Source organism: Cololabis saira, chromosome 22 (genome assembly GCF_033807715.1).
Source record: "Cololabis saira isolate AMF1-May2022 chromosome 22, fColSai1.1, whole genome shotgun sequence".
Classification (NCBI taxonomy): Eukaryota; Metazoa; Chordata; class Actinopteri; order Beloniformes; family Belonidae; genus Cololabis; species Cololabis saira.
The window spans coordinates 12,507,100-12,533,558 of record NC_084608.1 but is presented as its reverse complement, the minus strand read 5'-3'; the positions used below and the strand labels follow the sequence as shown (position 1 = coordinate 12,533,558).

Here is a 26,459-nt window from a genome sequence, read left to right as displayed (position 1 = left end):
GATTGATTGATTGATTGATTTGTCAAGAAGTTCAAAGTACGATCCTGAGACAGTTAGGTTTTCCATCACTATTCACATTTACTCATGAAAATAAGTGAAGGACGCTTAAAGACTCGTAGTCCTTGCTTATCACAGTCCAGCAATCAGGAACATCTTGCTCTGACCAGATGTGAAGCTCCTGAAGTGCAGTCTGAAAGCATTTTTGCCAAAGCCTAGTCTGATCCTTCCAACGGCTACCCAGTGCTGCTAAGTTAATGCCGGCAGTGATGTGGATATTCACTCGACAGATGTAGTAACTCAAAAGTTTAAAAGGCTCTCAGCCCTGCTGCATGGATAGTATCTTCCATGTTCTCAAACTGTCCATTTATACCCAGAGCCTATATTCAGTTGCATGATATGGCTTGACTCTGCGTTGCCATCAGCAATGGAAAACAACAACAATAAAGCATACAGAGCATAATTTGAACAACATACATATGAGCAGATCCGAGCACACTTGAGAAGAAGCTTCATCATGATTAAGAGAAACTTAACATTCCCCTTTTCTTAAGCTGACAAAGCTGACAACTTTTTTTTAATCCTCACTGACACAACCCATTATCTCTTCACTGAGTAGACACAAAAGATGTGTAGAATCAGTGTTACTCTCGTGTAGCTGTTAGAAATAACATAAGTAGCTGTAACTCAAAGCCTTTGGCCACTTCCAAAGAAACATTGGAGATTAAACTGAGCACATATCTGAAATATAAAACTTTCATGAGCTCATTTATTTTGTATGCATTCATTTCATGAGCCTTCGACTTCAAGCCTATGCTGTTTATGTCGTACTGACAAAGGCGAAGTGTGCTTGCATGAGAAATGATGGACTCGTGGACTAGTAAGGGTTAATGCATTTTCTGGAAAATATGTGAAAAAAAAGGCACATGCTTAAACATCCCTCTCTTGGTGTTTGATCTTGTTTTCTACCCTTTACTTTTATACACAATCCAGTTCAACTTGGCTTAAATAACTAGCTCTTAAAATAAAAGGCCTCAGTCCACCAAGAGAAATTTGAAATGAATATTTTCCACTGTAAGAAAATAGCTGCATTTTTATGAATGACTACTTTTAGAGCCAATTTTGAAGTAGTTGCTCTTACAAGCACTGGATGTACCTCATTATCATCTTGGAGCAAATAGAGAATATATTTTATTCATAATTAAGTCAAGAATAGGTTTGATGGATAGATATTCTTCAGCCAAAGAAAATAGCTGGAAGAGCAACTGCTTTTTTGTTATCAAACTCCTTCCCACAGGGCTAAAATGAATGACCTTTGTAACACAGACACATCAGTCTACCGGAAAAATTGCAGCTAATGAGCCAGGTTTCATCGGCCTGCTCATTGATATCCTCTCAATGTGCTTCTCCTCAGCGTAGTGCTCCACATGGGGAGCTGTCAGCAGTGGTGTGCTGCTCTTTGCATAAGTTATGTGCACCATCTGAAAAATCTCTGCTACATGTCCAGTCATGCATCATTCTGAAGACACCATGACGCACAAGTTAATTCCATCAATCCTTTATCAGAGACCGCTCACATTATTTAGGGTGGCTTTCAATGCTCCTTCACAGTATAATAACAGCTCTTACATAAAGCAGACGTGATTTATGAAGACCGTTTATACAACTGTAGTCATGCAGAGTTTTGTTTAGGCTTTGCGCACTGCAAGCGGCTTTGCAGACCAACTGTTTGAGGTGCTTATAGGGTCATAAAACATAAGTATAGTCCTCAAAAACGGTTCTCTGGCTAGGTCTAAGGTCAAGAAAAGTTTAACTGATGCAGACTTGAATATTTCCATTTAAGCAGGGCTATCTTATCTCTGTGACACCAAGCAGATCCCTCAGTGGGTAAACAGGAAGAAAGCATGCACCATGCCCTGCTTTACCTTCTCCACTCCTCCTCAGCACACCGTTGTACCTGCAGCACGTGAAGGTGCATTAACTGACCAAAGGAGAGTTTCAAACCCATCAGGGTAAACGAGCGCCTTCAATGAGACATTCTTCAAATTCCTTGACCTGAATAAAGCCGGCGGCCTTTACTGCAGGTCGTAGGGGCTTCATGCCCATTTGCAGTCTTGATATTATTTACTGAAACGTGCATGGAAAGTCTTAAAAAGAGAAAGATACACAGCTAAATGTTATCAGTTACACTTCCTGCCACCAGATCCTTTTAACTTGCTCTCTTGTTGAGTGTTTCCAGAAGCTATCAGACTATTATGTCTCCATGGGTGCTTGCAAGCGATGGGAGCCGCTAAGCTTTCCCCATGACATCATCCCAGAGCCCGACAGCATTCCCATAAGATTTCCACTATTCCCATGTGACCTCAGAAGGCTGAGCTGAAGCTTTGGAGCTTTTTGGAAATTGTTTTATTACATTTTTAAAAACTTTTATGTGTGCATGCATTTTTTTCTTTAAACTTATATACTTTTCTTTTAAGTTTACACACTCACACATACACACAAAAAGAAGAGACCACTCTTTTAAGCCGCTTATCACTTATCGGCAGTGCTTTCAATTGAAACGGCCACAAATGAAATTATTCTTGATTGCTTGATGGCTCATTTGATCTCAGTGGAATCCCTCTTATCGTTTTTGATGTGAGACTTTGAGGAACGGCTCCAGTTCACATGCTTTCAATAAAAATGTAATGGCACATAATTGAATGTAACTGACTTTAAATCGATTTTTGTTTGTGTATAAAGTGAAGTTGAGTTTGCAGTGGCCTGCTGCAGTGTATTTCTACACGTTTTGTTCCTTTCTTCTCCTTTCTTCTCTGACCTCTAATCCCCACATAAAACAGACGGTCATCAGATGCAGTTTAATTTGCTTGTGCAGCTGTTTAAATATCACAGTCATCACAGTCTGAGGAGGAACACTAACAAATCTGAGACTAATAAATGTTAGAGTCAGTCAGCTCTAGTAGATGACATCACACAATAGAAACAGCAGAGATTCAATGAACTGAAACCCAATTTACTCATCTGTTAAGCATTAAACTATTAACTTTGTCTGAGTTAAACCTCTTTGTTTTTCAAATGCCAACAAGTTGCTCCGTCTTTGAACATGATGATGTTTTCTAATTTGGGAACACGTTTTTAACATACAGTGTGGATGAAGAGGACACACAAGTGTTGAATGTGATAAGAGAGAAATGACAAATTGGAAATAATGAAACAAACCAGTGTGAAGAGTAAAATAGATGCAGGAGGGGGCAGTTTTATTACTTTAAGGCTTTATTAGGATCTGAAACTCTTGCTTGAGTTGTTGTCTTCGCCTTTGAAACCTGGGAATCCAGCTGGGATACAGTGGAGGGAGAGAGAGGACCAATCCAAACAACAGAGGAATGCTCTCCGTCCAATCTGCCACTCTCTCGCTCCCACTTGCCTGCCATGGTATGTGTAATTACTCCTCAATTAAAGTGCCTTTGTCACGTAAGTGTGTGCGTGGACCTCACAGTGCTCGGTGGCCGCATTCAGTCCTGTCAACAGTGAGGCCTGGACGGCGCAGGCAATTTCACACGTGCGCGTCACGCAGAGGGAAAGAGGAGGTGCACTGTTGTTATAAAAAGAAAACATTTCGTTTCCCTTTCAGATGCCGGCGAGGCATGAACGCCTTATCCAGCTGACCCCGCGCTCCGGTCTGATGAAATTCTTCCCTTCCCGTCTGATAGTCTCTCCTCACCAGCAACTCCGACTGGAGTCTGTTATTTTCTTCTCTCTGCTTTCCAGTTCCCTTTGCTCCTCTGTGCTCTGTAAATCTCCTTCCCTCGGCTGTCTTGCTCTCCTCCTCTCCCTCTCCTCACCCTGACCACAAGAATGCACGGCGACTGTCACGGCACTACCGCCTATGTCATGCATGATAATCACAGGGGCCTCCGAGGCACAAACACTGTGGACACACTGATGCAGATAGCGTGCACCAAGACCTGAAAGCCGCCGTACGTGCTCATATATTTTGGCTCCTCTGAGCATATTTCTCAACATTCCACCAACCTGAGACAATTGTACTTCTGGGTCCAAGAAAAAACAAAGTACAACCTTAAAAATGTATAGCTATTTATTTGTACATGTTTTATTAGATACGTGGCACAGGTTGCACACACATTTGGCTTTCCCTCAGAAGGTGCCACTTTATGCAGCTCTTGTTAAATACCACGAGTGTTGAGACAGCACTGGCAACAACGGGCTCCTCTTTCACAACACATGACTTAGTTTAAGAGACTGTGTAATCAAAAAGAACCAGATAACTACAGTATGTGCGCCCCCCGCCCCCCCTTCTGAGTTTATTTCATTACTGGGTGAAAGGAAAAATAAAATGCAGTTAAAAACTCTACTTTAGTTCACTGTCAAATGTTAACAAACACTATCGAGTTTCCAGCACTGCAGACATCATGTTGGAGATTTTCTGTCACATGTGCGCTGGTTTTGAATTAAAATATACTTGCAGCGTGTAAACAAGGAACATCTGAGTGTAGCATCCTACGCTGCGCTCCTGTCTCTCTTTAATATAATGATCCAAGAAGTTGCCAGTCGAGTGATCTATGTAGCAATTAAATTTCATAGCAGCAATACGACTTGTTTCCAGTAGGGAAATAGTAACTACAGCTTGAGCTTTGGTATGACAGGAACTGACTTATGAGAAAGGTTTTAAAAAGAAAAAGAAAAAATGCTGCGAGGCATTCCTGGTTTTGACTGATCTAAGCTCTGGCTTCTTTGAGTCTTCTGGAGTCTGTTCATAACATTGAAGCTGAGAGAGCTCACTACCACTAAATGATGAGTTCCTGGTAGATTTAAAGGCTTTATGATGTCAGAGGAACTTGGGTCTTTGGTTGTACTTGAATAAGGAAATTGTGATCTATCAGCATCAGAAAAGTTGCTTGTGAACAATAATAAAAAAAAAATAATAATACCGGAATCAAAGTCATGATATAATATTATCTGCCATCAGTAACTTCTGTCCACCATCAAGATAACCTGGGGGGGGTTTCATCTTCGATCCCGTTCAGTCATCAGCAGGTTATTGAGTTTGATGACGATGTTGGCAAAGTCAGTGAGATCCACAAAGTCAGAGGTGATGATGTTGACTCCATCCACTCCAGGTTTCTGAGTCTCAACCCAAGACATGATAGTGGGCAGATTTCTAGAGCCGCAAAAGAATAAAGTTTGTATCAGTGGTACAGCAATATTTTCTTGTTAGAACAAACTTTTTTTTCCATTTTAATCGTTATTAATTTTCTCCCTTTTAAAAATGATCAAAAGACCCCCACAACTTATCCAATGTCATGGCTATAGTTTATTGCTTTCCATCTGATTTTATTAAAAAGTATTACTGGAGTTTCGAGATATGATGCAATGTGGGATAAAAGTGACTTAAAGGTCGAAAATAAATACAATTAAATCTGTCTGCCTGAGAGAGACGACTTCATGACCATTGTCTCAGAATCTCTTCTCTGCCTCCAGACCCCTTCTGCTTTGGTCACACACACACAGACACACACACACTGGTGTGTGTGGGTCACTGTTGTCGTGTCACCTCAAACAAATCCACTATGGTTCAGCCATCGGCAGAACAAAACCAGGAAGTCAGAATGTTTATCCACTGGTGGTAAACAATCCCACTTCCTTGGAAGTGCAGAGTCAGGCCGCCTCCTGTCTCACTGCAGCATCCGTTTGGGAATTTTACACCTCAGCATTGGTGGCCAGTTGTCTCAGATATAAAAGTATCGAGAGTGTGTTTTCATTCTAACTTAAATCTGAGGTTCAGTGATCCGATTACTGAGAAAGATCTTGCGATTCATTTAGCTCTTGCTTAGAAAACAAATACGTCTTGTCGATGTCGTGTTTGATGCTACTTAACTTGGGATGGGATTATTCCTGATCCTGTTTTAACTCTGTCGTACTGTGTTGATACGTTTTCTAGATGTGTCCTACGCATGTCTGTAGACAGCTGAGTTGGGTTGTGATGGGTTGTACTTTTCACTGACTCATGTCTGTGTCGGTTTTGCCCTTTCCTCCTTCCTGGCTCAGACTCCCGATCAGACAATGCCGAGCTGAATCACACCAGCAGGCACCGTTTCCACCAATATGCAATTGTCTGAGCTCAAATTATTTGTTTTACATAGATATCACTTCCAAAAGAGGGCAGTCTTGTATCAGAATCCTTTTCTTATGTTCAGGGAGTTGGGTACCATACCTGTGCCATTAGCTGTACTGTCCTCTACTGGACATAAACAATACTGCATGCAATCACTGGAGGCAAATATGGCAGGTTTTGGAACATGCAACTACCCCTGCACTAGGCCTGTGTTGAAAAAATCGATTTCCCAATTCAAAATCGATTCTCATATTAATTCCTAAAAATCGATTCATATGTCTAAAGATCGATTTTTTTTAATTTTTTTTTGGGGGGGGCGGATGGTTTTTATTTTCGTCATTACATTAGAACTTTTGGTTATTTTTTTGTTTATCCCCAAAAAAGTAATGTTTTGTTGGACACGAGAATAACTGGTGCCATGTTTTTGCCTTTAAATATGTTTAAACTAGGACTGTGTTGAAAAAAATTGATTTTCCGATTCTAAATCGATTCTCATATTAATTCCTAAAAATCGATTCTTATGTCTAAAGATCGATTTTTTTTTTTTTTTTTTTTTTTCCTCATTACATTTTCGACCGATGAACTTTAATCCCAGTAGTTGGACACACAGTTTGTCATGACACTTCTGAAAAATGCCAGGTGCTTCATGGCAATATGTGTGCGTGGTGACAGAATAAATTAGACAAGCTAAAATGATTTGTTTACTGCATGAACTGTTGCAATTTCTTTCTTTTTTTTGCACTTTAAATGGATATTGAAAGGCCTGTTTTAGTTATTTATTTCTTAGTTATTTCACAATAATTATTGTGAAATTATTATTTTACTAGTTATTTTACAGTCATATAATTCAGACAACAGCTCAAAAAACATTTTAAATAACACTAAGCCAAATCAATATCAAATCGGATCGAATCAAATCGTGATAATTGATTCTGAATCTTAAGAATCGGAATCGAATCGATTCTTGACGTTTGAATCGATACCCAGCCCTACCCTGCACCCACAAGAACCCAGTCACTGACCTCTCTACCAGGTAGCTACGTAGCCCCCAGAGCAGGCCCTTCGTCACGGTGTTGGGTGTCGGGGTGAGTATGGCCTGGGTAACGTGGAAGGATCCCTGCTTGGCCCTTGCCTTCAGTGTAGTTTCAAGGAACTGGAGGAGAAAAAAAAAATGAAACCTTACTGAAAGAACGATATGAAAAACTTGGTTAAGAAGGTCATCTAAGGATATTCTGCAAATATGGTGTGGAAACACTCTTTTGCGGTCACTTTAAGCGAACCGAAGGGAAGAGGAAGCACACACACGAGACAGATTGGAGAAGAGAATGGAAAGAAGGGATTAACTGTTATGCTTTTGACACCAAATGTCAGTAAATTATTAAATTCTTACATCTGAATTGCCCCAAAAGGATTTAAAAACATAGAATTATCATGAAAGAGTCATTCAGAAGTTCTTGCAATTCTGCATAAATGTGACCCAAAACATAATTAAATTCCAAAAAATGGATGAATATCCAAATTAAACAATAGACCTTCTGTTAACTGACTGATTTTCTGACATTTTCCTTCACAAAAAGCTTTTCTTTGGAACTGTTTGTATGAGGATTTTATTCTACGAAGCTGTGAAGCACAGTGGGGTTTGCTGCAGTCCTCTTGCCTGTATAAGCTTGTTGGGCTCTGTGGTGTTCGCCCACGGTGCAGGGATTTTGGTTCCCGGCCACATGACAGGGATACCCTGTCCTGAAGGATGATGATAAAACACAATCACCTGCACAGAGAAGAAAATAAAAGATGAAAGAGTTTGAGCTTGAGCTCAAATTTATGAAAACAACTTCAAGTTCACAATTGAAGCAGTTAACAGTCCATTTCATAAAGTAAGTCTCCACAGTTTTCCTTCAGTTGATTCTACTCCACAAATACAACGTCATTCAACCTCAGTTACTTTTGGCAATGCATCCTGGGAAACTGCTCCAGTCTGAGACAGGATAACTGTCGGGACTTGTTACTTTACCAGATTTCCTTTAATAGTGACACGATATGAAAAGAATGTTTTTACCATCAACTCAGTGGCATGCTACTGTATTAAAAAAAAGAAGCTAATTAAATGTTAAATATTAGTCTTAAACTTTTAAATAAGTTTAGAAAAAAAAACTACTTACATAAATGTCAAGTTCATGTTAGCTTACAATAAGATATAGACCCACATCTGTATTCAGTTATATGGTATGTAATATCAAACACATAAGCTTAATAAAATAAGTTTTTATCATGAAAAGCATGCACATTAACCTGTTTTAGAAACAGTCAGATTAGTCTGATCTGAAGTTAAACTGATATTACTGGAACAGTTTTGGTCATAGTTCAATCAGTCAAAGGTTGGGTTTTTAATCCTTTTCTTTGCAGGACTTGAGCTCATATTACTGAAAGTTTTGAACTTAACCTTGTATATACAGTGATATATTCTTACTTTCACTCCATTATAGATGTTATAATAACTATATTGATAAAAGTCATTTAAAGCATCGATAACCTGACAAAGTAAAAGGGAAAGGCTGCCCTCTGCAGCTTCATACTGTTCTGCAGCCTCCTCTGTTCCTTCCCTATCTGCTGCACCATCACTATCTCCTTTGCCCAGTAAGCCAGTCACAGATTAAGGTCATGGGAACAGGAGTGATGGTATGCTATCTGAATAAAACAGAATGAACACCTAAAGGCAGCCAACACAAACAGATTCAGATACAGAAGTGTGTAAGTGCAGGCCCGGGATTTATTGCAGGGGTCTCATCTCCGTGCACTTTCATCGTTGTGTTGTGAGAATGTCGGAGAGTCAGAGATGAAAAACTTATGATGTAAAATATGTCAGAGAGGGGAGGTAGAACACAGATGGAAAGGCTGAAAGCTAAATTCAAAGAAAAGGGAAAGGGGGGTTGGATTGCAGAACAAGTGTTAATTGGATGATGCTCACCACTAATTCTTACCTAGGAAAGTCCCAGGTGGCTGGGATTACCCGATGTTCATCAAGCCCTCGACCACATGCAGACCTACATACCTGTTTTACTTTATATACTTGATACCTACCGCACCAATGCCACAGAAATGTTCTTGTATGCACATGTGCAATTGATAAAGGAAACTCTTAAGCAATATCAATTAATTCGAAATCCTCCGTCGCTGTTGCAACCCCTGACTCGGCGGAGTTTGTCTTTGGAGAATATGAGCATGTTGAAATGTTTCACTGCTGCTTCATCACCTCACCTGGTACTTTTTCTCCCAGAGGAAGTCCAGAGTTACGCTCTCCACGGCACAGTTATTGCACAGTTTAGTGCCAAAGACATCCTGGAGCATGTTGATGAGGTACCCATGGTGCTCTTCCTCCATTGCATAATAGTGATTGAAGTCCAAAAATACTACCTAATAGATGAATGACGTTAGTCTCCAATCACTATAATGCATGTTGGTTTTAAATCTTGCTTTAATGAAAATTGAAACGGACACCTCACCTCTTTCCTGTGTCTGGTAAGGAAGGAACTGATCTCCAGCAGGCCATCCCTCACCTTAGGGGGGAAGCAAATAAAGGGGTTAGATGTCAAGGGTTTAGCGAGAGTGCAAAGTATCTCCACATGGCTCCACATGACGTAAAGAAAAGTTAATGGAGACAAATTTCAGTTGCAGAGACTCTTAGCAGCGTGTAAAGTTGCTGTCACTACCACCGGACAAGTCTGTACATTTTCTTCCATTAAACTCTACTGTCACAAACTTTCTCTGGAAGTAGTCTTTAAAAACAAGAGTCAGATTGGGAGCAGGCTGTTAGAATGACCCATTTGAGGGCATAGGGATGTTTACAACCAAGCGCACATCTTTTGATCCCTTCTCTCATAATCACTGCCGCTTTCCTTACCAGTGTAAAAACCAAACCAGTTACTGAAGAACAGTTCACACCAGGACAAAGTAGTCAAATATCAAATAGTAGCTACATCAAATATAGCTACATTATTGCCTTTAATTTCACTGCTGTCCTTTCTTGTATGAATAAAAAACACCACAATAAAAAGGACACTACACTGTAAAAAAATAGACAATTTCAAACAGTAAGTAAAGACGACTAACTCAATGTCAGTTACTGATGAATCCTCCACCAACCTTGTGTCCAAAGAGGCCATGGATGAAGTAGATCTCATGTCCAGCTTCACCAGGTTTAGAGGACACCCTGAGATCAAAATAACGGATCCCTGCATCTAGCTGCTCTCTAAACGTCAGGTTCTAGGAAGACAGATCACAATACGTCAGGACATGGCAGCCGAACCACTCGCAGGCACGCAGCTATCTAGGATGGATTGTGATTACTGAGAACGGTACCTGTGTCATGGACCACTTCACCATGACCTTTTTGGCCAAGACGCTGAACATAGTGGCCAGGTACTTTACGTACACCTTTTGATCGGGGCCCACGGGTGCATGCACATCCACCCAGAAAGTGAAAGAATCGTGAGAACCTGCAAGAGAGAGTGAAAATGCCTATTGCTGAGTATCTTGATTGAGCAGGATGTGATAATTAGACACTATTGGGTTCTCAGCTTGCATCTTGTAAGACTTAACAGCTTCAGTTGCAATATGGTCCATGTTTATAATATACTCCACTATTTGACAATACCAAGGCTCCATTCATTTAGGAATAGTTGACTTCCTGGTCACATTCATGTCTGAGTCTACTGGGACAAGCATGCACCTGTTAGGAGGCGGACTCACCTGGCACAGCGAGGTGTTTGAGGGGCATGGCACTGAGTTTGGAGGGCAGCGAGGCCATCCAGTCGGCATTGACATTGCCGATGCCCGCCGGTCTCGTCTTCATGTCCAGAAGTTAGAGCCAACTAGCCCGTCAGGACACCGCTCTCTGGCTCGGACGCACCGGTGGCGGATTCCCGTGCGCTCCCAGCAGGCCATAACCAGCACCAGCCATCCTGGACGTTGAGAGTTAACTTGGATACATGTTCGGCATCTACACAGCACGGTGATAATGGTGTCCGATTTCCGCGTGGCTGTTGCACAGCCGCTCGGTAAAAGCGGACATTCTTGACGAGGCCGTCGGGGAGATAACGAGCTTAGTAATCCTCTTATAAGATACTGACTGAATTTCCACTTGTTAGACCAGCCTCCCCGCCCATTCTGCCACTGCTTGGTTTATCCTGCTCCGAGTGTGTGCTTGCTTGGACCATCCTCTGGACGCTCGAACAAACTCAAACGCGCTGAAAAGTGACAGATTGGAACATTTTCTTGGTTTAAAACGTTGTCCAAAGTCAGCAAATCGTGACGTGCAGATTGGCAGGGTGACTGCGCGTAAAGCACTAATCAGCTCATGTATGGATCAATTTAAATGATGTAGTAGGACGCAACCAACTTAGTATTTTGTCACTGAAACTCGGGCTTAATTCATTCTTAGTTGCCTGCTATCTTAAACTGTAATTAGACACTTTGCTTAAGAAATAAGCATCTTCAAAATCAATCCTGTATTCCACTGGTAACAGTGAACTTGAGCAGATTTTGAGGTTTGTCCTTTCATTTCTTTGAATGTCTGTCAGCTAGATTCTGAACTAGTCTGGAAAGGTTGGACTGAGATTGCCCCATAAGCAGTAGCAGACATCCAACTGAGAAGATAATGATCATCATGGATAACTGTTCAAAGTGATTATTGTGAGTTCAAAAACCCTTTTGAATTTACAAATCTGTTTTAATGCAGACACAGAAATATTATAATAGATAATACAATCTAAATGTAAAATAAAAAAAAAAAAGAATATATATATATATATATATATGCTATATATATAACAAATATATCAAATATATCAACAATTAGTTGACAGGAGTTGGCTATTAGGTCTGCAGTTGTGACCCTTTATTTTGTTACAACTTGTGGAAAACAGCTGTCATCTCTAATTTGCCGATGATACAAGGTTTGATAAAACAGTCACAAAATGACGAAACCACCAAAGTTGTGTAAAAGTCACGAGCCACAACAATAGAATGTAAAAACAAGTCACAACAGAGCTGAGTCTTGTTTTTACAAATACAATAGTACGTTAGCGCCATCTAGTGGTGTGCGGTAAGATCTGCCACGGAGGTGTCTGTTTTTCTTCCTTTCCCAAAAACAATCGCTTTCTAAATTCCCTACGAAATTAGCAAAACTTATGACATACCCGTATGGGCTGGTACTTTAGAAATCTCTGCTGGCCATGAATTAAAAAGAAAAAAAAAAACAACGAAAATAGATAGATAAAAAATAAAATAATGACACATGTCCTGTATTTCCTTAATTTGGCATATTGTTTGGAACAGAAACGCTGTCGTAGTTTACGCTGAATGATGTATCAAAAAAAGTACAATTAAAATACGAATATAAATTCTAATTTAAACAACGAGACCCCCAAAGTCGCAGCCATTACATCCGTGTACTACAAGTCCCAGAAAGCCTTGCGCCGCGTGTGTCTGTCACGTGGCGTTTGTGTGTCCGTTTCCACCGTTGCCATGGTGACAGTTCACGCACCCACGGACGCGTCCCATCGTAGGAGCTGGAGTTGGACACTACGTGGGTTTTATCTGCTTTATCAGCCGAGCCAGACAACGGCCGAGGACAGGAAACCCCCTCTAAACTGGTAAGATTAAAGCTGAGAGAGAAAAGTGGAGACAGATAGAAAACGGTGGAGAAAAACTCAACTCTCAAAACTGACGTTAAACCACCAATTTAAACTGTTGTTGTCAGTCAGACCAGAGGCTTTGGCGAGTGTGTTTATACACACACAGCTACTAGAGTTGTGCTTAGATCAGCTGAACGAGTTTTAGGAAGCTAAATTAATATTATTCAATCAAAACATATTTAGCAGCTTTAAACTTGGATGATTTACTGCATTTCTTTTCCTCTGGCAGGTCTGACCTTGATTAGCTCCTAATGTCACGTGGTCTTGCTACATCTTAATCTCTTTTAAATCCCTCTGCAGGAGGCCACTTATTTTCTGTTTGTCTATTGTCTAAGACTAGAATATTAAACTGGCATTTGTTTGGAGGAAGCTTTTCCCCCCTAATGAGTAATGATGATAGTAAATTCAGTATTAAAACATTTACATATAGTTAATTTCACCTATATTCATCCATTCAATGATTATACGATTATTTTAATGTGCTTTTTATGAATGGCTTATTAGTTTCATTCAGTGGAATAATCTTAACTCTCTCTCTCTCTTTTTTTTAAATTTTTTAAGCTCCGCTTAGCATGCTTAACCACAGGCGGTCAGTTTTACTTCCAGTAGCCCTACTACCATTTTGATTAAAAAAAATAAACAACGTACAGATGGAATTCAGATGCATACTTTCATTTCTTTATTTATCCTATAATGTTTCTTAAACATTAAATATCTTTATTCAAGAAATACCATATTTTCCATGGCATGCTCTACCCTTAATGTGGGTTGGCCTTGAGTATTCTTCCACATATGACTTAGATTATTTTCTTTATTTACAATTTATAGCAACTGTAAAGCTTATGATGACCACAAATTCCTTGAGAAGAGGTCAGTAGACAAATACAATTTCACCCCAACAAACTTTTCTGGTCTTATTTACACCTCAAATCACTTTCTTGATGCTTGTATTCGGTGCACATTGTACCGCATCAAGAATATCTTGGCCAAGAACCTTTGAACAAGTGATGTAGAGGTGATGGAGAGGTGAATCAAGGACAGATTTCCAAAGTAGTGTACCACCCACTACATCCCACATCCACAGCTCCTCTTGCTGCAAATACGTGTTGAAAGTCTGCCATCCTGCAGCATTAGTTAAATTCACCTGAGACAAATTTTCATCAGTTTTAGACGAATTTTTAGCTCCTCTATTTGAGGTCAGCTAAATATGACTCATGCAAAATGATAAATTTACCTTAAAAGGTTTCTTCAAAGCTCAGTTTACTAAATTATGCATAGCGTATTAGTAATTAGTCATGTGTCCTTAGCAGACATTCAGCTGCAAAGGAATACATTTACAGCAGACGCAGGCTAAAATGGAGCAGCAGCTACACAGGTATAAGGGGATACCATATAGCATTTTGTGTAAATACTCATTGTATAAAACAGCTTATTTGGCCATAAAGCATAACAGTTCGATAACTGTGGCCTATGGTTTCCCATAAATCCTCTTGTCAGGCAGGGTGCTTGGGGAAGGCTGCCGATGCCGGTAAGCATGTTGGTGATGTAACATCCTATTTACATCATTGTTTTCCTAATCTGCCTTAAGCCTGCTATGTCATCTCCCTTGGGTGTTCATGTTGGAGGCTCCTGGAGCACTTGTGTGGCACGCACATAATCCTCCTCACTAAGGGACTTTGGTCCTAGCATCAGTTTGTGCCCAGTTCTCCTTAGAAATGTAGCTTTTGTGTTTGTAAATGATATCTATATGCCCATTGGCTTTGGTTTTGTCTTCCTTTCTTTTAGCTGTCTCTTGACTGCTGGCTTATCTAGATCACCAATGGCTCAGCTACTGGAAGCTGCGTTTTAAACTCTTGGCTCAGTGGGTTGTCACATGTCATACTTGCCAACAAAAGATTCCTTGACTTGAGGAGATGATGCTGGAGAAACAGGACTGAACATTTTAGATCGGTGGGGAGAGGAAACAGGAACAGGAAGTACATCTATTGATGAATCCACACTGCTCACTTATCAGGATCATTTAGAAGCCGATGAAACCATTGTGAAATGATGAATCGCTACACCACCCTGAAGCAGCTGGGTGATGGCACCTACGGCAGTGTGCTGATGGGGAGAAGCAACGAGTCTGGAGAATATGTGGCTATCAAAAGGTGAGGATGTTGATGTCTTGTTTCGTTTATCCTTTTCAGCAAAACCTTTTTTACGTGTTCTCCTTTACACCTGTGCAATTAATTCCATCATGCCAATACTGTGACGTTAAAATTGCTGCAATCAACTTAATATTATGAAGAGTTTTCTGTGGGGTTGTAAAGTTATCCCATTTAACACTGAATGCTTATAAAAGCTAAGCAGTAATAATCCACAAAAAAGAGTCACATTATTTACAAAAATTGATTAAATGAAATAGAAATAAGTTGGTTGTTATGGTTAATTTTTTATATTAACTTCTAAATCCATTACCATGAATTCACAGATTTAGATAAAATGTATTGAAATGAATATGAAAAAAGTACTTAAACGAACATATGCCTTGTTTCACTCTCCTGTTTTCTGCCGGCCTAACTAGTCCTAATAATAGAAGCCTGTGCCCTGGACGCTTTGTATGATTCAAGTTTCCTCGCATCAGGAGGAGAAACAAACCAGCTTGTGTTGCTTTGTTTTCTTCAACACAGCCACATATTCAATAATAGATGAGAAAACCAGGGAGATGGGTCCACTTGTTGATCATTTGGTTACCATGCAAGAAAATACATGCCGTGACGGTGAAAGGCAGTGAAAGTGGGGAGGTGGGGGGGGGTTCGGGTTGCAGACATTGTGGAGGAGACGAGAAGAAAATGATATCGACTTCGTCTGCAACTCTTACGTAATTCCGGAGGGAGGGAGAGGTAGTCTTGAGGAGAGAGGATAAGCGAATGCCAGCAGGTGTGTTGTTTTCATGAGCATGGCAACACATGCTGCGATACAGGCAACAAATTAAGGGGTTTTATATGTAATTCAAACTGGAAAAAAAGAAAGTGGTTAAAAGCTACACACTTTATTAGAACAGCTGGTATGGCCTTTGTAGCTTTACCTCACATGATGATATACGTTGAAATATGAAACACATGAAAAGAGTTTAATTATTGATGGAGTCGCACAAAGGAATTTTGTGAAGACGTTGATGATGCTGTGGTTTGCATGTAATTTACAGTATATGAGCTGCAATTATGACATCTTCTCTTTCTGTGGTGTATAATCTGATGCGTGCCACGGTTTTGCCTCAACATCTGCCTTTGAATGTCTTTCCCAGGATGAAGAGGAAGTTCTATTCATGGGAAGAATGTATGAACCTTAGAGAAGTGAAGGTAGGTGTGGTGAGATTTACTGGCTGCAGCTTGTAGGAGCAGTTCTCCCAGTAACCAGCATTTATGAAAGCCATTAGATAAAATAATGGTGCTCTGTAATTAGGGTGAAATGCTCTGTAGCTGTTGACGGACATGGTTGTCCAGAAAGGGTCATCAGAGGTGTTCTTCAATCCGCTAATGTCTAAACTTCAATACTTTATAGATTAATAAAATGACTATCTTAACATGGTATTAAATAGGCATGTTTTTACAGGCAACACAGTGCCGTTTTTGTCATGCTCCACATCATTTGTCTCCACAGTCATTGAAGAAGCTGAACCATGCCAACGTGGTGAAACTAAAAGAGGTTATCAGAGAGAATGATCACCTCTACTTTGTCTTTGAGTACATGAAGGAGAACCTGTACCAGCTTATGAAGGACAGGTGAGAGGAATAACAGAAGTGGTTAATATTATGATATTATTTAGTATTATATAGCTTAAAATCAATGGTATTATAAACCTTTGACAGTTAAAGGTTAATGTATGAGTACGTGTTAGGATTTGTTTGCATTTTGAATGATATTAAATAATTATTTTATCACATCATAAAGACAAAGGTTCCCACCTCCCATAAACCTGCTCTCATGGCACCGTCTCCGGTTGAGGGCTTGATGTTTTTGCTATTTTTGAAGCCCCCTGTTGTGTATATTTGCAAAGTGCATATGGGTTTCATTATCAAAGCCAGCAAAAAAAAAAGCAGACAAAGGAAGGAACCGGCTAGTGTTTTACCACCAGTCAAATTAGCCGTTAAGCATTTATTCACAAAAATACTGTCAAGGCCACGATGTTGTCCTTAGTTTGCTGATGAAAATTACATTGATTTTATGTTTACAGAAAAAAATTGATTCCCGAATCAGGGATAAGAAACATAAGCTTTCAGATATTGCAAGGCTTGTCATTTATTCATAAACATGGTAGGTGTACAGTGCTTCCTCCACTTTTCTAAGCGTGTGAGAGTGGTTTCATTCTGCAAGATTCACTGGATACTTATAACACTAAAGTCATGTAGTAATTAAAGATTGAAATTCTACAAGAAAACTATTCTATAAACCCATGTGTTGTTACACGATTCAATCAAAGATCAGAATGACTAAACTGTGGTGAAAATAAATTCTTGTAGTATGTGAACCCTCCATAAATGCCTTGCTGTGAACTCTTTTCTAACTCTCTGATCAGCATTATTTCTGTGTAATAGATGGATGTGTGGCTGCCTTGATTGTAGCAAGGATAGGGTAATCTCTAAGAAGGACTCAAAGAATGTGACTATTTATTTTAACCAAGGATGGATACATTCATGTTTGATTAAAAGCATCATAAAATATTTAAAAATACAAATGCGTGCAGGTGGAAATGCTCAGTACTGAATGTGCCATGTGTCCACACATCCAAAGTGCACACACTTCTTCCTAATAATTCTCTTTAATTTCTCTTATCCTTCTTTCCTTTTTCCCGCTTCTTTGGCGTGCTGTTAGAGAGAATAAGAAGTTCTCAGAGAATGAAATTAGGAACATCATGTTTCAAGTGGTATCTGGGTTGGCTTTTGTACATAAGCATGGTAAGAAGCCTCTGTCTTTGATTTATCTTTTTTTGAAAAAGTAGCATAACTTTTGCTTTTTAGTTTTGAAGTTATTTTATGTAAAAAAAAAATAAATTAAAAAAAATGAATCTTGTCCCTGTGACCCGTGGGTGGTAGTGTATTGCAATCATGCTGGTACTGTTCTGCATAGCCACTAGGTATGCTCTTGTGTTTTCCCGGATATATTTTATAAAGAACGGGCCCAAAATGTATTTGTTCTTGACATCAAACACTGTAGCCCTTTGGGCTGTGTTTGATTTATCGAGAGACACACACTTTTGTTTTACTTAAAAGAGCCAAAGTTTTTCTTTTGTTTTTTCTTTTTCCTGCATGATGCAAGCTTTTGAACTCATTTTTCTTTCGGGGACACATAGTTTGGATTATGAGATTAGTGTAACTGAATTAACAATGTTATTTATTTATTTGTCTACTTAGACCAGGATTATCCATTTCTTCAACACATAACAAATGATGTAATATTCATTTTAACTACAGATTTCATTGCCAAGTGCAATTTGAAGTTAAAAAGTACAGTCTATCAAAAGGGTTGATTAAAAGTTTGATGTGATCATTTGTCCAGGTTTCTTTCATCGTGACATGAAGCCAGAGAATCTGTTGTGTATGGGTCCAGAACTGGTCAAAATAGCAGATTTTGGACTGGCCAGAGAGATCCGCTCCAAACCTCCCTACACAGATTATGTATCAACGAGATGGTGAGAGGACTTTCTGAACTTTCTGCTTGATCTAAGATGGAAAAGAAAGCTGATGCATGAATCACATTGTGCTAGGCAAAGACAAAAGATACACCCATCCATTTATATACCTTGTTCTGTGTCAAGGTACCGTGCTCCCGAGGTCCTGCTCAGGTCATCCACCTACAGCTCTCCTATTGACCTGTGGGCCGTGGGCTGCATCATGGCTGAACTCTACACCCTCAGACCTCTCTTCCCTGGAAACAGTGAAGTGGATGAGATCTTTAAGATCTGCCAAGTCCTGGGCACCGTTAAAAAGGTGACACGTTAATCATTAATCCAACCAAAATATTTAAAGAAGTGATTGAAATCATAGATTCATATATGTAACCATTTGATTCCTCCACAATTAGACGGACTGGCCCGAGGGCTACCAACTGGCATCAGCTATGAACTTTCGCTTCCCCCAGTGTGTTCCGACCCACCTGAAGACCCTCATCCCAAATGCCAGCAATGAGGCTATTGCACTGATGAGGGACCTGCTAATGTGGGACCCTAAAAAAAGGCCCACCGCTGTACAGGTACGTGAGCCTAGTGTCCAAAAGTCTGCTCCTGTGGTCGGGTTAGAGTGGACAGCTATCTATATGTAACATCTGTTGAGTTATGTTGTATTTATTGTGAATTACAGTTCAATGTTTTATACATTAGCATGACTACATGTCAAGCTAAAGTCTATAGGTTCACACATTTTATTTAATATGAGCATCAATGAGAGTAATTTGGATTTATTTGGCCCCCAAACACTTGTTTGGGCATGTGCTTATTTTCAAACCAAGAGGAGAAATCTACAATATATAACCAATATAAAGACAGAATAAGCATCCCAATCCCTACACTTTTAAGTAGCGTTCAGTTTTCTCTCTGCTTATATAAAAAGCTTCATTTTTGTATAAAACTAAGCTTTACTGAGCTAATAGAAATACAGAATAACATCAACCTATACTCATTTCTCTCCCATAGACCCTGCGTTACCCTTACTTCCAGGTCGGCCAGATTTTGGGGCCTCGTCCTCAGAGCCAGGAAGTTAAGAAGGTCTATAACAGACCACTGGTTCAGAAACAGATGTCTGAGTCAAAGCCAGATTCTCTGCAGTCTTACTCTGAGTCCAAAGCTTCCACAACCTCTTTTAGAAGCCACCAGGAGCATCAGCCGCTTCAGCAGATCCCCCTGCAGCAGGTCGACAGTAAAGCAGAAAACATCAACCACACAGTGAGTGGTTTCATGAAACCAGAAACCATTGATTGTTGCAGAGAACTGAGTTATGAAAGTGTTTTTTTGTCAGAGCAGACATGATTTGTTGTCTTGCACAGAATGCAGCACTATCGGGCAGTGAAAACAGCGTTGGGGACACACCGATGGGGGTGATTAAGAGTGGTCGTCGTCGCTGGGGACAGGCGGTTGCTAAGTCCTCAGATAGCTGGGAGTATTCAGACCAGTCAGAAACTGCGGCCTCCAACTCCAAGAGACCCAGCCTGGGGAATGCAGATGAGAGGAGCTCCAAAGAGCACTGTCCTCAGTAAGTGCTGTGGTGTCTTTACAAGACTGGCAAATAAAAGCAGTGTTTATAGAAGTGTGTTTACACGCAACATTAAAAATATTACTTAAATAGACTTAATTTGATGGATTCTGTTGTCAGGCCCAAGGAGCAGAAACCTCTGTACTCCTTCAGCACGGTTACCAAACTACCTAACAATGTCAAAGTCGGCCAAATGGAGTCCACTGTTCCAGGATCTGCAGCACGGCAGCACTATCTCAGCCAGTCACGCTACTTGCCAGGTAAAGCTTATAGGCTATCTCATATTTCACTATTATGTTGTTTCACACTCCCAGAATAATGCATTTAAAAGCTTTTTGCTTTGATGATAAAAAGGAGTAGTTTATCTGCTGATATTTGAAATTGCTAAGTAAAAATGTATTTTAATATTTAGAAGTTCCTATTGGACTTACATAGTATTTGTTGTTTTAAGGCTTGATTGTTAAGAATCCAACTTCCTCTGGAGATAAAGAGTTGAGTGGTCTGACGCTGCGGGACCTGTGGGAGAGCTCCTCCAACACTGTAAATAAACCACTAGGTCCTGTTGGAAGAGGATTATCTGTCACCAGAGCCAACGCAGGTAATGACTGCTGATTTGTACTACAGAAGTGCTACACACAGGGACACGTTTGTTGATACTCTCCCACTATAGAAAGAAAAAACTCCCAACAGTCACTAAAATAACAAGAAACTTACAAAATGTTTTAATAAACAACAAAATCATTTTGGAATAAAAACAGGCCAATGACCCAAAACACAGTTAAAAACACTAAAGAATGACAAAGAACAAAAACCGTGAAGCTTTCTGACGTTTCCTTCTATGAGCCTGATTGAACATCTGTGGAAAGAGCTGAAACGTGCAGTCTGGAGAAAAAACTCCACCTGAAACACCTGGGATTCAGGAGGAGTGGAATAAAGTACCTGTCATCAGGTTTCTTATTACTTTTGTCAGTTCTGAGTTATTTCCGTGACCATTGGGGGTTTTCCCTTCTTCATTTGGAAGGGTACCAACACATTTGAAAAAGTTAATTATAATCTAATGTAATAATAATAATGATGATGATAATAACACAGTTTGGACCTAAATTTGGAACCTCACAAAATATGCTTAATTAAATCCATCCAAAGATCATCTGTACTTGACCTGCTGCATTTAGGCATGCATGGCAAAGCTGGTGACTGCCACATGGTGGTAAATAATACGAGCCTGCCTTCTTTGTGGCCAGTAACTCTAATGACCGCGCTAATGTCTCCCCATCAGTAGTTATGGATCCATGTACAAACATGTTAGATGATCCCAGATGTGTGCAGCCTTAGAGATAATTATACATCTATAAACTATTTGTCATGTAGGAAGGCTCAACATGTGACCCCTTGTTCTCCTGTCTCTCCACCTCGTCTCTCCCTTTCATTACGTATTCATGAGATTAAAACCGTCTGGTGAAGATCAAGTGCTCTTTAAATGGCCCTCCCACCCACCTGCTTATTTCTTCCACCTCCCAGCTTTTCTTCAGCACTGTTTACTTCTATTATACTCAACTATCACTTTCAATTACTTTGTTTCATAAAGAACTGATAAAACTTGTCTCCTCTATATCTGCTTTTCTATTTGATCTTTTCTTTTCACGTAGTTCATCGTGTCTCTTTTTCTTTTTCTCTGCATGCACATCTCCTTCAACTCTTTCTGACTGAGATTAGAAGAAAATACCACTAAGTCTGGGAATGGTACACCGGAGAAAACTGTTGTCAAAGAAAGAATACTAGAGAAACTTGACCTGTCCAAAGGTATGTCAGTACAATGATTTTACATTAGGTTTGTGGCCTTTTTTTACAGTCGAAAGTAAAAAAAAACAACATTTTTTACTACATTATTAGTCAATGTTCTACAAAATCACTGAATAATTTAAAGGTAATAACAACTAACAACCAGTGCAAATGCCGCTCCAAAACGATTCAGGTATTCAAACATTGACTTTACATTTGAATGACTGCAGATGCTAAAAGCTCTGCAGGAGACAAAAGTGCAAATACTCACATTTACCTGTGAAGTAAGATCTACAGATGCTAAATGTAAAGGATAGCACACTACAAACACAACTAATAGCTCTGATTGGCCTGGTTGACTGCTGTCAGACAGCTTTGTGGTGCTGCTCCAAGAATTGATTGGCTACTATTACTTTGTCTTATTCATCTCTTTAGTTTTTACAGATAATCAACAATGGTGTCGTGTGGGAGATATGTCCTTACTAATGTTCTGCATGAATGTGTTTATCTTCTCTTAAAGGAAACTTTATAAGCACCAAATACAACCTCTCAGGTGGTTACATCCCTTCTTTCCAGAAGAAAGAGGTGGGCTCAGTGGGACAGAGAATCCAGCTCGCCCCATTGGCTGGTCAGCAAGCAAGTAAGGACTTTTTATCAGTGAACAAAATAGTTTTTCGCGGTCATTGCTAGGTACTTTTAATCTTTGTCATCTAAGAGAGAGAAAAAAAACCTTCACTTTCACTAAAAAATACTGATGCTGTTCTCCTGAATTCTTCATCCCAAGTTCTCTGTAAGCGTGACTGTTCTCTCCTTGGATCACTGTACTTTTTCTGTTCAGTTTCTATCATGTCACTTTCATTTCTCTCAGCTGCAACTATATTTTTCTACTTTCCATCCTCTTCCAGTCAATCTTTCTTCTTCTCCTGATAATAAAAAAGACCAGACAAAATCTGCAAAACTCAAGCCCATATCCAACTCGTCCCTGAGCGAAACTAGTGAAGGTATTTGTCTTTTTCTCACTGCTGCTGATTGATTCATTGGTTCTGGCTTCTGTTTTTTGTTTTTAAATCTTTTCACATACTCATTCTCCACTTTTTAGCTGACTTTAAATTAAAAGGTTGTACTCTGCAGTTGCACTAGCACAGAGAACATGACTGTGTGTATCTACTAACTGGAAGGAGCAACGTTAACTGCTCAGCATTTTCCCCTAGATTATGAAGGATGGAAGAGGCGAGCAGACCGGACTCAAGTGAAGGGGAGCAGCTACTCTGCCTTAGGGAAAACCTCTGGAAATCTCCTCAGCAGAGCTCCTGCTGCGCAGCCGGTCCACGGCAGGGTGGACTGGACATCCAAGTATGGTGGAAACCGTTAATTCTGTTCAGAAATATAACCTTTTCACTGTCGGGCTTTGAGTTCCCATCTCCAGCTAATAAATAAATTCTGTTTATCCAGTTCTCGTGACCTCATTCACACACGATTAATGCAGTTCCTTAAGATGTGCAGAGCACAATTTAGTGGTTTAGTACAAATGTTTTTTTTGGAGATGGTGGTTGCCAAGACTGGTTCCGTCTGGCGTCTGCAAGACGATCACATCGCTTCCCCCGAGGGATCCAGTCTGAGATAATTCTCTGATAGGGCTTGGATGTTCTCAGTAGGATTTTAATGTAGCAAACTTTTGAACCGCTCCCCTTTTTTTTTAAAGACTGTGTTGTATTGTTTCATTTCCCATGACAAAATGTAAATTTAAATGTATTCTGAAATGCTACATCCCCTCAGTTTAGTCTTTATTTTATAAATGTCACTAAAAGATATGATGTCAAGGAAGAATTACAATTGTATATTGTAAGACTACTCTCTTTGTGTTATACAATGAATGCACATTTTGTAATCATTTTATACCAATAAATATAAATAACAATTCAGTGTTTATTCATTCAGAAATGACAAGGTAGTTGTTCTTTTATAAAGAATATGTATTTCATGATCAAATACTTTTTTTTTCTTTAAATAAACAAAAACAACAGTAAAATCCAGCAGCTGAGAGGTCGCTCCCAAAGCAGAAGATCTATGTGAACGAGTGGGAACTGAAGACCTTCGACCTTTCAACATCTTTGCCTCATGAAGACTCTGCAGGTTTCTGGAGCAATGCCAGACTGAGCTTCGCCACCATCAGAAGACTGGGAAGACAGGATTAAATTAGGTTATTTTTCCAGAATACTGAGCAGAAAAAAAAACACAAAAAAAACATTAAAAATATGAAACTTAAAGTCGTGCCAAAAAGAAAAGAAAAATAATCTGACTTGAACTACGAAGGAAAAATGACTTACAATAATTGATTATAAAAGTCTACTCATCAAAACATCTTTTACTTATCATTGATTTATTATCTCAATCTATAATACATATTGATAATTTTGACTATATCAACACAAACATTTAGTACTTTTTACATGTAGGACTATAATATCCAGACCTTGCTCCAGCCACCAAACCAGCCGGCATGAATTTCCTGGATCCATAAAACCTCTTTCCCATGACACCAGTCAGAGCTCCAGACGTAGCTTAGCACACAGGACAGAGTGGTGGTTAGTGAGGGAAGTTACAAGACACATTTCACTTCATCAAAATCACTATCCCTGTCAAGGGTGTAAGGCTTTATGCTTTCAGAGTTTTCTAATGATCCGTACATTTTAGGTATTACATTTGTTTAAAGTAAGAAACATAACAAATGCCTCTTTTCTTTTATGTTAGTGACACTTTTTATAATACAGGCATATCATAATTATGACAAGTTTACCAACCTAGAGACACCCAAACATTAGTAGGGTCATTGGAGATCTGGTAGGCACCAAAACCTGCAAGACCCCCGAAGAGAAGACCTGCAGCCAGCGAGGGTACACTGCCTGAAGAAAATGAGAGTGAAGCACAATATTAACACGATAAGTGTATTTTGAGTGTAACTTGTCTGACTCTTGTGAGGACATTTAAATCAGCACAAGCATCACTACAAGTTCAACCCATAATCATTTTTACCTGTGGTTTGTGGGAGGGATTAACACATTTGTTTTGTTTAATCCTGTATAAGAATCTATATGATGGAGACTTGCCAACCATTCAGATGCACACCTACATTGCTATGTAAAGTTAAAAGGCACAAAAGCTATAAAACGTTGAAGATCAATACGTTTCCTCACGAGAACATGATCTACATTTATCCACATTTGTCACATCTTTTCAGACTTTCGGTACAGAACCACCTAAAAGTGAATCGCAACATACTTCAAAAAGTTATTTCTCTTCTCAATTTAAAAAAAAATCCACAGTTAAAATAAATATCCAACTAACATTTTTTTTCTTACTTTGTATCAAACTGTTTTTGTTATTTGTTCAGGTTCACGGCCAAGGACGAGTTAATGTGGCAAAAAGTGGCCTGTAAACATATAATAAACCTTGTGTTTTACTAGATGATCATTGGAAGAGATAAAGATGCAAAATGGAGAAAATTATAGAGTCTCAAAATATGGAAATATAGTTAAGGGAAAGGTGAGTGTGTTGCATAGTTCAGTATTATATGCATTATTTTGGATAATTAGGACATTTTAATCAGCATGTTTGTACCTATACGAGGAAAGAATACATTTTAAAGAAATATATGACTTGTGAAGGTACAGTTTCATCTTCATCTTTACCTGCTTTCACATAACCCATGACTCCTCCAGATGCGACCAATGTGGCGTATCCATATCCAACCCAGTCCACGGACATGTTTGATACCTGTCAGGACCACAGCAGACACTATAACACAGAACCAAATTCACTCACAGCTTGCAGCTAAAACCAGATCTACTTACACATACAGAGCCATTTAAGAGGCTGTCTGACTCTGGGATTAAAGAGCTGTTGCAGAAAAGTAATTGTACAACCAGAACATGTGGAAGCATAGTGACACCTGAGAAATACCCGCGCTGTCACACAGTGGCAGTCAAGATGTTTTTCATATAAAACCGTCCAAACCCACAGGGCCCGCCTGTGTGTGGTTTATAAGATAAGACAACTTTAGAGCCCATTAGCACCAGGAGCTATGACTGACTTGCAGTTACGAAAACACGGAGAAAATGAATATCTGCACCCACTTAGAGTAACGCTATACAAATCAGGGTGCATTGTTTTAATATAACTTAATATTCTTCTTAAATTGTATGCAAGAAAAGATTAAAAGAGCAAATAGCGTGGAATACAACCTTAGACTCCAGTTTGTCCTCTGCTCCTAAAGACAGCAGGCTGTTCTGCTCCGAGCACAGATGAATGGTGCACGCCGCGCAGAGGATCATGGGAAATGTAGGCTGCGCCGCACCGGCGCGAAACATCACACTTGTATGCTTTACAGTTAAACTTTTTAATATACACATAACTAATATATATGTATAATGATTTTAAATAACTTTTGTTTTTTAATTATCGTACTTTATTATTTGAGCACATAAAATATGTTAACATTAATTTAGACTTCTTGAATGCAGACCTCTAAGCCTGCAGCCAAGTTTATAGAATAGAAGTCTATAGAATTTATGAATTGGTATTACACTTTAATTTAGTTGTATGAAGTGAATATTGATTAGTTAGATT

General features: G+C 39.4%; 3 protein-coding genes across 3 annotated transcripts; 1 reads left to right on the top strand and 2 right to left on the bottom strand.

Annotated features, from left to right (window-relative positions):
• Positions 1–2,499: 2,499 nt before the first annotated feature.
• Positions 2,500–11,215, bottom strand: plcxd2 (phosphatidylinositol-specific phospholipase C, X domain containing 2). The gene is made up of 8 exons (XM_061713815.1): positions 10,877–11,215; positions 10,487–10,623; positions 10,271–10,390; positions 9,631–9,684; positions 9,386–9,541; positions 7,788–7,898; positions 7,153–7,283; positions 2,500–5,176 (listed from the first exon to the last, which is right to left on the bottom strand). Exons 1-8 carry the CDS (start codon positions 10,977–10,979, stop codon positions 5,023–5,025), a joined length of 966 nt encoding a protein of 321 aa, XP_061569799.1. The 5' UTR covers positions 10,980–11,215; the 3' UTR covers positions 2,500–5,022.
• A 1,444-nt stretch (positions 11,216–12,659) lies between these two features.
• On the top strand, positions 12,660–23,841 carry mak (male germ cell-associated kinase). Its single transcript, XM_061713535.1, has 16 exons — positions 12,660–12,780; positions 14,608–14,972; positions 16,112–16,166; positions 16,468–16,589; positions 17,680–17,762; positions 18,364–18,496; positions 18,623–18,794; positions 18,889–19,056; positions 19,496–19,744; positions 19,846–20,051; positions 20,172–20,311; positions 20,503–20,649; positions 21,768–21,854; positions 22,354–22,473; positions 22,739–22,834; positions 23,045–23,841. The coding sequence occupies exons 2-16, from the start codon at positions 14,869–14,871 to the stop codon at positions 23,203–23,205; spliced, it is 2,043 nt and encodes a 680-aa protein (XP_061569519.1). The 5' UTR covers positions 12,660–12,780; positions 14,608–14,868; the 3' UTR covers positions 23,206–23,841.
• On the bottom strand, positions 23,742–26,166 carry tmem14ca (transmembrane protein 14Ca). Its single transcript, XM_061713536.1, has 5 exons — positions 26,075–26,166; positions 25,523–25,607; positions 24,635–24,736; positions 24,307–24,394; positions 23,742–24,010 (listed from the first exon to the last, which is right to left on the bottom strand). Exons 1-5 carry the CDS (start codon positions 26,162–26,164, stop codon positions 23,950–23,952), a joined length of 426 nt encoding a protein of 141 aa, XP_061569520.1. The 5' UTR covers positions 26,165–26,166; the 3' UTR covers positions 23,742–23,949.
• Positions 26,167–26,459: the final 293 nt, after the last annotated feature.

Coding starts and splice junctions, on each gene's coding strand:
- plcxd2 (XM_061713815.1), bottom strand. CDS start 10,979: ATGAAGACGAGACCGGCGGGCATCGGCAATGTCAATGCCGACTGGATG. Junction 9,685..10,270: donor ATGGCCTCTTTGGACACAAG/GTTGGTGGAGGA, acceptor TTCCCCCCTAAG/GTGAGGGATGGCCTGCTGGA. Junction 7,899..9,385: donor TCTGGGAGAAAAAGTACCAG/GTGAGGTGATGA, acceptor TTCTCTGTGCAG/GTGATTGTGTTTTATCATCA.
- mak (XM_061713535.1), top strand. CDS start 14,869: ATGATGAATCGCTACACCACCCTGAAGCAGCTGGGTGATGGCACCTAC. Junction 19,057..19,495: donor AAAGGCCCACCGCTGTACAG/GTACGTGAGCCT, acceptor TCTCTCCCATAG/ACCCTGCGTTACCCTTACTT. Junction 20,052..20,171: donor TCCAAAGAGCACTGTCCTCA/GTAAGTGCTGTG, acceptor TTCTGTTGTCAG/GCCCAAGGAGCAGAAACCTC.
- tmem14ca (XM_061713536.1), bottom strand. CDS start 26,164: ATGATCCTCTGCGCGGCGTGCACCATTCATCTGTGCTCGGAGCAGAAC. Junction 25,608..26,074: donor AGGACAAACTGGAGTCTAAG/GTTGTATTCCAC, acceptor TGGTCCTGACAG/GTATCAAACATGTCCGTGGA. Junction 24,737..25,522: donor CATGGGTTATGTGAAAGCAG/GTAAAGATGAAG, acceptor CATTTTCTTCAG/GCAGTGTACCCTCGCTGGCT.